The 9,603-nt window shown below is 44.3% G+C and overlaps 1 protein-coding gene and 1 pseudogene across 2 annotated transcripts; one reads left to right on the top strand and one right to left on the bottom strand.

Annotated features, from left to right (window-relative positions):
• The first annotated feature begins 112 nt into the window (after positions 1-112).
• On the top strand, positions 113-3,072 carry LOC126922309 (dynein regulatory complex subunit 7-like; annotated as a pseudogene).
• Positions 2,358-9,119, bottom strand: LOC126922241 (protein distal antenna-like). 2 transcript variants are annotated; one of them, XM_050734678.1, is made up of 2 exons: positions 8,403-9,119; positions 2,358-6,062 (listed from the first exon to the last, which is right to left on the bottom strand). In XM_050734678.1, exon 2 carries the CDS (start codon positions 5,887-5,889, stop codon positions 4,471-4,473), a length of 1,419 nt encoding a protein of 472 aa, XP_050590635.1. In that variant the 5' UTR covers positions 5,890-6,062; positions 8,403-9,119; the 3' UTR covers positions 2,358-4,470. The 2 variants fall into 2 exon arrangements, with proteins under 2 accessions (XP_050590635.1, XP_050590634.1); XM_050734677.1 differs by having other exon boundaries at positions 8,700-9,119.
• Between the last annotated feature and the right edge of the window lie 484 nt (positions 9,120-9,603).

Here is a 9,603-nt window from a genome sequence, read left to right as displayed (position 1 = left end):
TTTTGCTCGAAATGTAATTTGTTCTTAAAATATAAATTCTAAATATCCAGGAAATCTTTGAATAATTATGCACATACATATTCAAATAGAATATAAGATTTATCTACTGCCGATATATCGTTGGTAACTGAAGTACATATATCCACCGTTTACGATCCTTTTTACAGATGTCATAACGAGAAATTCTTGTAAATATACGCCCCCTTGTATCGCAGAGAAAAACTACACACCACATACGATAAAAGGTCTATGCATTATCCGCGATTTTATTAATTTAATAAATGTTGACGCGTGTGTATTCTAATCGTAACACCTAACGTATAGAACGCAACGAAAAGGTTACAACTGATACGTCCATATTTTTAACAGTTTATTCGTGGCTCAAACATGCACGGAAGATGCTGCCGCCTATCGAGCATGCCAAAAATTACTGTATACCGTATATGTATAGAACACATTGTTTTCATAAGTTACCGTGGCAATAAACAATTCTTAAGGAACGGTTTGAGTCATAACTACCTTAAATAACGATAACAAGCTGAAGTTATAACTGTGAAGTTATTAACCTTACTTCTGCTCTAAATCATTTATTTGTTATGAAATTACAAATGACCGAAGAAGTCGAACATCACGAAAGTCACGAAAGTCATGAAAGTTATGAAAGTGTATCAACTTATTCGGAAGAGGAAGATGATAGGTCGAAGAAAGAATCAACGTACGAAAGTCTTCTTGAAATAACGCGAGAGCACATACAGGAGGTGCAACAAGAATTATGTCTAATCAAACTGTGTTGGCCCGAAGTTGACCGCACGAAAGATCTCTACCTAAAAACACTTTCGAATAGTTATTGTAGTGTCAGCGATAAGGAGAAGCTGCTCGCGTGGTACGCCGAAAATTTTCGACAACAATTTCACGTGAAATATCCAAATCGAAAACCGCTATTGCTAGCATGCGAAAATGAATGCGGTGTGCAAGTAAGTAAATTATTAAATGTACGATGAAGTTCAGGATTCGAATGAAACAGCGGTCTATGAATGGTTCATTTTTATCATTCCTCGTTTGTGGTTGATAAACCCTAACACTAGACTAAAATATAAAATTTATTTTAAGGCACCAATCATTTTAGGGGAAATTATACATGTTGGAAAAAACGTATTGTCGTAAATTTATAAAATTTTTCAAAAATTACAGAATTGGTCGTTTTGACCATTCAGTTTTAATCATAATATACGTATTATTAAAGATATCATGCTGTATGGAAATTACGTAATTGGATCAAAGTTTGGATCATGGTGATGAATACGTTTTTATGAAAATGTCAGTTGTTTAAATAATTCTATTTTTATTTATATTTCATTTCGTTAAAATTAATCATTTTTTAAGTATTAAAATAAAGGTATTAATCGAGATTCGAACGTTAGTTTCGATTTATCGGTTCCTTCATCCTACGGTAGTTTTTTCAATATTAGGTTATTTATTCAAGACTCTCTTTCGCGTGATCGAAGATTTTTACCTCTTAAAAAACGCAGAGATCGTCCGTTGGAATAGTTACAAATCAATATACGTCGTTGGCGCGATCTCTCGAGCCGGCGCGTACTTGATTTTTAAATATTTCAAAATGGCGAACAATGGTAATGTACAGGGAATTAGTTTGCGTACTCTTTAACTCGATTTATCGTAATTAGCTGAAAAGATTCTCGAATGTTTATATATGTATAACATCATATATATTTACATTATACACTTTTTTCTGCACATTACAACACGTGTTTCGTTATTTCCCTTTATCTAAACGGTAAGTAACTTTTATACAAACGAAACGTCGTTCATGAAAAATATGAATATTCAGTGCCAAAAAAGAAACGATCCGTCTGCGCAATCCATCTACAACGAGTTACTCTTTAAAACAGACTTAACCTGTATTCTCACGTTCTAGTAAAGAAAGTTACATTTCTCGTTACTCACGACTACATAGCTTCCGGTACATATTTTCGGTAAAAAAAAAAGGATATGTTAAAGAATTATGCGAATATTTTCTTGTATCATTTGCTTTTTTTCCTGTATTCACTCGATGAATATTTGTTTCGACTCATTATTCTTCCGTATAAAGATTAAAACCTGTTATAAATAAAATTTATCAGCATCAAGAAATTTACTTTGAGTCGTTCAAGAGTGTTCTCTTCAAAGGTAACGAGGAATGTCATTCTCGATGTAGACTAAGTTTCTCTCTCTATTATCAATGTTTTTTCTTATTCGTTTCTTCTTCATTTAACGTAAGTAATGGAAATACAATTGTGTAGTAGGAATTTTTCTAATACACTCGAAACTCCTTCTACAATCTAAATAATAAAAATAAATTTCGCTATACATTTATTTATATATGCTTTAAATGAACTACAATACATAGTATGCACTTTGCGTACAAGTGCATTGTCACAGTCTTATTTACACGTACCGTCATTCGACAGTACCTTCTTTACTTTGGTTTCCTATTGTGTGTTACTTTTATAGATATACTTTGCTAAATGCAAGATTATTTCCCTTTAACGCACATCTAACGTTACGCGCGTCATGTGAACGCGATAGAAAGAACAATCGTTTCGTCAGACTATGTTGTCTATTCCAGAAAAACGTATCTAGGAGGAAAATTAAAAAGCAAACTTATACATGCTTCACATGACGCATGGGAAATAAAAGAAAACAGAACAAAAATAAATACATGAAAAAAAAAAATTGTTTTTTTTTGGGGTGGAGTGGGGGGAAATAATCTTGCTGCAATAAAGTAACACGTAGAGAGAAAAAAGAAATTACAAAATAGGAAATATTTTTATAGTTTAAATCGTTTCTCTTGCAGAAATTCGTGTCTACTACTATTAGACGAAGTACACTGCCATATCCAGAACTGTACACGTGGCAGGGGTGCGGAAAATTTGTCAGTGACTATGTCGAGTACGAGCCTCTGGACAAAGCACTCAATATGGTAAGTAATCAAATGTATTTTCGTGAAACACCTTACTTCGCAAAGTTCAGCGACAAAAGTCCTTAAATATATATGTATACTTTTATATATAATATATAATTTCTCACCGATATAACAAACATCTTTTTGTCACTTTTTTTTTTTTTTTATTAAGATTTTTCCCATTTATTTTGCTTGGACCATTTAGTTTCGTGCGAGTCGCGTGCACACATTACGTTAAACCTTATTATTATGTATCATACGTAAATACGCGTTAACAGAACGAGAGGTAGAACTGTTTGGGATAAAAGCGCAGTCCACAATTAAATATCGCGTATACGAAGCTATTATTATTAGTTCTTTTTTTCCTCTTAGATGTATTCACGCAATAATTAGAATGTAACGGCAAAATTAAAATGTGTTCTCGACGGTAGATAACGCAGATTTGCGATCTTCATTCCCGACTTATGGCATGTATAACTATCGCATCGCTTATGATAATGTAACGGGGGATTTCGTAAAAAATGTTGAAAACGTAATATCGTCCATCGGTCGAGAAAGAATCTATGATCGATTTCTTTCCGTTTTTTCATTTGTATATGATCGTAAGGAAATTTTCCGCCGCGCGCACACGCACGCACTTACACTAACGAGTGATAAGTTTAATCGATAATTATACCTGTCTACGAACATTTTAATTTTTGTTATAATTACAACGGTTCATTTATGATTTTGGTATATCCTCTTATGTACAAGATTCTAATAAGAAAACTTTAGAATCATTACGATCCATTTTGATTCAGCCCGACTTCTATGTAAGGTATCTCGAAAAAAAGAAACGAAAAATGGAACAAAAAAAAGCTCGAAAATATAGAACAAATGAAACGAAAAAAAAAAAAAAAAATAAATGAACGTAATTCATCGAACATCAGAAGCGGGCTTGAGAAATACATGATCGTGTTTGATTCGTTTAAATTAAATTGACATAATAAGAAGTCCGTTGAACATGATAGAAGGCAAACACTGGTTTTCCCTCTTCATACTTCTTTTTTGCACACATCACACACACGCAGACGAATCGGAAACACGAGGTATACTAATCCTCGGGAATCGGCACGAACGAAAGGACAAGAAATAGAGAAAAGAACGAAAAAAAAAAAAAAATGAACGCGTCGTTTCAACGGAACGCGGAGAGTTTAACGACGACGACGACGACGACGACGACGGCGACGACGGCGACGGCCACGACAAGGACGTCGACGACGATGACGACGACGACAACGACGACGACGACGACGACGACGCATATAATAATATTCGGAGAGCAACAACGAGTAGTAGTCAGCTACTCCTGTACAGTACATTTTCTGTGTCTGTTTGCGTGTCTGTTTGTGTTTCTGTCCGATTCTACCTAACTTTTTTCCATCTTATGAGTCGCGCGACGATCGCTAACACACTCTTTCTTAATAATATACATTTAACATCACAGTTTGTATCTCTTCTCTCCTCGCCTATTTTCTACTTTGTTTCAAACTAGACGACGACTTCTTTCTATATGCCTTCAGACTGTCCAATAGATATTTGAACTGTATAATCTGAAGTCTTGTAACCGACGGATCGGAGCATTTGTCCATCAACCACTTCAAGAACTTCTCACCGTGTCGGATCGCTTCCTCGCTGTTGCTCGGCACGTCTTCGCCATTCATCTCGTGGTTCTCCGTGGGGGCGGCGGCGGCGGCAGCGGCGGCGGCGGCGGCGGCGGCGGCGGCGGCTGCGGCGGCTGCAGACTCCTCCTCCATGTTCATGTTTCGTAACACGTTCTCACTGTTGTTACTACTAAGTACATTGTCGAGCATGGCCCTCGTCTTGCTGGGCGATTTCTTGGCGACCGGACTGGGTGCTGGCGGCGTTGACGTTATCAACGGGAAACTGCACTGTTTGTACCATTGCCAGAACCACGAACCATCCTGCTGATTGATGCTAGGATTGAAACTGGCCGACTGCTGACCGAGTAGCTGTTGCTGTTGCGTCAACCACAGCCACAATGCCTCGTCCACCTTCTTGTTGTTGCTACCGCTGCTCATGTTCCCGTCCTTCCTCGGTTTGCTGCTCGATCTTGGAATGCTATTGGTTTCGTTCGTTTTGCGGGGAGAAGCGGGTACCGGTGTAGATGGCGCTTCCGCGGCAGGTGGCAAACTCTTTCGCGTGCTGCACGATTTTGCGACCACTGAGTCCATTTGCGTCGGTGCGATCGCCGAGAGACTATGTCTCTTGTTACTATTAGTCAAATTATTCATGTTGGCGAGACATGCGTTTCCGGTGTTCTTTGTGTATTGAAGCCCGTTCTCGACGAGACCGACGGTGCTGCCGTGCGACAAAGCCGGCGACATACTCAACAAATTTTTGGCAAGTGTGCCAGTTGCGCCCGATAACAGTCCCAATTGTTGCAGAAGCAACGAACTATTTTCGGGTCTCATGCCGGCCATGCTGGTCATCAGTCCTACGTAATCGATCTTCGGTTTGTTATCCGGTTTACCATCCGAGTCGGTACAAACGTCACCCACGAACGACGTGCTAGCGCTCGTTACCGATGTCTGTTGATCTATTTTCGCCTTCTTCGCGCAAGGACCCTCGTCCTCGCTCGACAAATTCGCCGAGCCACCGGCCAAGTTAGCAGCTGACACGTTCGCGCCTGAAGACGAGGCGGGCGAGTGGGCCTCGCTATCCGGCGTCGAAGAATTCCTTGCCATGCCCCTGATCTTGTGCTCGGATTTGCACCATCCGCGTAACGTCGACTCTGGTACACCGATATCGCGAGCAACCGATGCTTTGCTCTCTCCCTCGTGGACCCTCTGTATGGCGTCCATCTTCTCCGAAGCGGAAAGCGCTCTTAAGGGGCGTTTGCCCGGTCGCGCCGATTCACCTCTCATTCCGGTGAGGCGACTATCTTTCGCGCCTTCCCGGAAACGGTCCTCGTAACCTCCGTCCTCCGTCGTCGTGACGCCTTCGCGTAGATCACTCGCAGATCTACTTTGGCTTTGCGATTTGTGCCGCGCGACTTATCGCCGATCTCCAACGGCTGATGAGTCGTCCTCGTAAACACCTGTAAACATTAGAGAAAGAATCGATCAGTGTCAGTGTCTAAAGGTTTTTGCCGCGTGCCACGCTTAGCTTAGATTTATCGAGCGCTTCCAAGAGAACGCATTGCAACCGAGGAATCGCGCCAACTCTATCCGAAATTACTTTACGAATTCGCTAAGAACAGAGGTTGATTTCACGAAATGAATAACGTCGAGGAGGGAAATGCATCGAGCGTGGTAATATCGATCGTCGAAGAAAATGTCGATGAGAAAGAGGTAGAAAGGGCGACGGAACAGGAGTTTCGGGAAATTCGAAAATGTCACGATGCTCGAGCGGAATTGGAGCGCGAAGAGCGATGACGGGTGTTTCGCGTTTGTCCTTGACGGCCGTCCTTTCGTCGAATCGTTGCGTCGAGTCTGTATGTGTGAGTGTCTTTTTTTATTGGCACTGTCCCTTTCTCGCGAGTCGGTCGTCGGTGTATCTCTGTCGTTGGTTCGAGAGTTGCGAACGCACGCACAACAGCGAGCGGACAGAAGACAGAACTGAGAACAAAGAGGAGACACACTAAGCATTCGTACACCGTTTGCACGAAGGAGACGGAGAAGGAGGCGCACGATCGTCAGGGCTCGCGGACGACGAATATACACAATACACACATTCGACGAGAGAAAGAAGGATAGAAGGCGACAAAAAGAGAGCTAAACGAGACAAACGAACGCGCGACAACGAACGAGGGAAAGAAGACGGCGACGATGTGTCCGAAACGCACGCTTCGAAACGCGACGACGAAAACTGAACTAATCCGACTACTGCTACGGCTGCCCGGCACGACCTCTCTCAGAGACACGATATCGCGTGTATCTCTAGCTGCGTCTCTGTCTCGCACGAGTTCATCTTTCTCATTCCTACCACTTATTCCTCGTGGTACAGCAATAATATCGTTTCCCGCGCGGACTGCGGATTGGCTGATGTGGCCGCAAGCGAAGAACACCAGAACACCAAAGCAACGTGCACCGTTTTACTCGTACCAGCGCCGAGACGAGGACGTGTGTTTCAGATCGAGGGAACAAGAGAGAAAAGGGTATATATGGAACGAGAGAAACGAAGAGATGAAAAGACAGAGAGCAGGAGGCGGAGGACGACGACGAGGAGGTGGTCGACGACGGTGTACGTACGGGACCGAGTAGCGGAGAAGTGTGGCAAACGGAGCGAGGAAGAGAGAGAGAGAGAGAGAGAAAGAAAGAAAGAGAGAGAGAGAGAGAGAGAGAGAGAGTAGCGCTGCCACAAGCAAGGAGAAGGGAGGGCGGTAGACGAGGAGGGGAACCGCCCGACCGAGTTGTTTCATTCATAAAAAAGTTCTTTATTACTCTCTGTGAGCGCATGTGCTATTCCACGGAGGAGGACCTCCCCCGACCGGCGTAACCACGTTTACACACGGTATTATTTACTACTGCGCGAGATACGAATCGCTGCCACACGCCGTGGCAACGGTACGGCGTACGGATCTCTTCCGTATCGTTGGCCACTGCTATCGAGTTTTCTTTTCGGTTTCGTACTACGTTCTTTCGACATCGAGTATCGGTCATCGGTCAACGTCGTATCAGAAGCGTTATTCGTCGTCTATTATCGTCGCGATCGTCGTCTATTATCGTCGTGATCGTCGTCTATTACCGTCGTCACAGTTCAAAATCGTTGCAATTTCACAGGGGCTGCTTCTCTCCGTATCGAAATCACCTTACTGACGCTTGTCGATTCGAAGGAGGCGATCGGTGAAGGACGGTACTCGCACACACCAGCACGCACGAGTTCGCGAAGCTCTCTCTTACTTTATCGAGCACGTCGCGCGCGTGTGTCCCCTGTCTCGCGGACAAGCAATTGGAATTCCTCGCGTGTCCACACGCAGGTCCGATATAGTTGGATGGCGCGATCTGGAACGTGAACGTCGATCGATCGCCTTCTCGCGCGTCACAAGACCGCTCGAGGCTTGCTGTGACGTTTCGTGACAACGCTCGGAGAGAACGGACCAGACACAAGATAAAAGAACAGGAGAGGAAAAACATGAAAAAAAGTTCGAACGGAGCCAGCACGTTTATAAACGCGAAAGAATCTTTCCCTCGATCTCTTCTTCGTCCCTTTGTGTTTGGTGTCGCTTTTTCCCCGTAACCGTAACCGAGAAATTCGCGCGAGCGCGTGAAAAAGATTTCGCAAAAAAGTTTCTTCTATTACGGAAGAGTGACATTCAGAAAAAGGGGAACAGAAAAAGAAACTTTCAACTTGGAACTAAAGTCGACGAATTTGGAAGCACTCCGTATAAATGGTGCCAAGCATGGCACGCCGGCACTGATCGATCTTCACTATTCACTTTTTCAATTCACTTTCTTCTCTTCACTCAGCGTCGATAGACGATAAAATCGTCGTAGCGATGGCCCGAAAAAATTTGAACAATTCTAGAATTGCGTTCCGTCGGCGCGTATGCCAGTATACCCGCAACGCGCGTTATTCGTTAAATCGGAAAAATCGGAAAAATCGGAAAAATCGACAAGCACACTGGCGCGCTTTGCTTTTGATTTGAAACTATTCACCGATACGATGTATCTTGCCGCGTGAAAAATAATAAGTAATAGTCGCGTGCGAAAACTGTCACACCGACGATCCTCACCTGATGGTGGATCGACCTCGACTGAAGCACCGATGTGTGCGCGCCGCGTCGCGTAGCTCTTCTCTTGTCGACTACTGAACCTGTGTGGTGATCGTCACCGATCAGTTGTCCGTCCGGTTCCACTGCTCACAGTTAAATGTTTCGATGAATGTGCACACGGTACACTACAGCTACAGACCAAAGCGCACGATAGGGGTGGGGACGCGCGAAGCCGAGAACGCACGATGTTCTTGCAACGAATAGTGACGCTCTACTGCTGCGGTGGTCGTTGCCGGCTTTCCGTGGACTCGAGACGCCGTCTTCTGTTCCATCCCCCCCCTCTCTGTTACTCCCGCCCCACTACCCGGACTTCCCCTGACCGTGCGGCACCGCACCATTCGGCCCTTCCTCCTACCCCGTCCTTCATTCCCCTCCGCACTCCGTAAAACTCCGCCGCAGCCCAGCTTGCGCCTCGCCTCGCCTTGCCTTGCCTTGCCTTGCCTTGCCTTGCCTTGCCTTGCCTTGCCTTGCCTTGCCTTGTCTTGCCTTGTCTTGTCTTGTCTTGCCTTGCCATGCTTTGCCATGCCGCGACGCGCGTCTTGCTTTATCCTCGCCGTGCCTCTCATCTTGCCTATACTCTCGCTCTTCTACGCTACCTATCCTACCCTCCCGCCCCCCCCTTCTACCCCTCGCCAACCCTCGTTCCATAGCCGCCCTTCCGCTTGCCCCTTCGCGTTCACGTCCTTTTCTTCCTTTCGTCCCTCCGGTGTTCCTCCCATCGACGACGATGTGCTGTCGAACCGCGCTACTCTCGTCCTTTACCCCTCCGCGCCCTTATCCACTAAAACCCCTCTTCAAGTCCTCGACCCTTGCCGATTCTCTCAACCGTCGTCTCCATCGTCGTCGTCGTCGTCGTCGTCGTCGT

Source organism: Bombus affinis, chromosome 11, assembly GCF_024516045.1.
Source record: "Bombus affinis isolate iyBomAffi1 chromosome 11, iyBomAffi1.2, whole genome shotgun sequence".
Classification (NCBI taxonomy): Eukaryota; Metazoa; Arthropoda; class Insecta; order Hymenoptera; family Apidae; genus Bombus; species Bombus affinis.
This window is presented reverse-complemented; position numbering and strand designations above follow the sequence as displayed.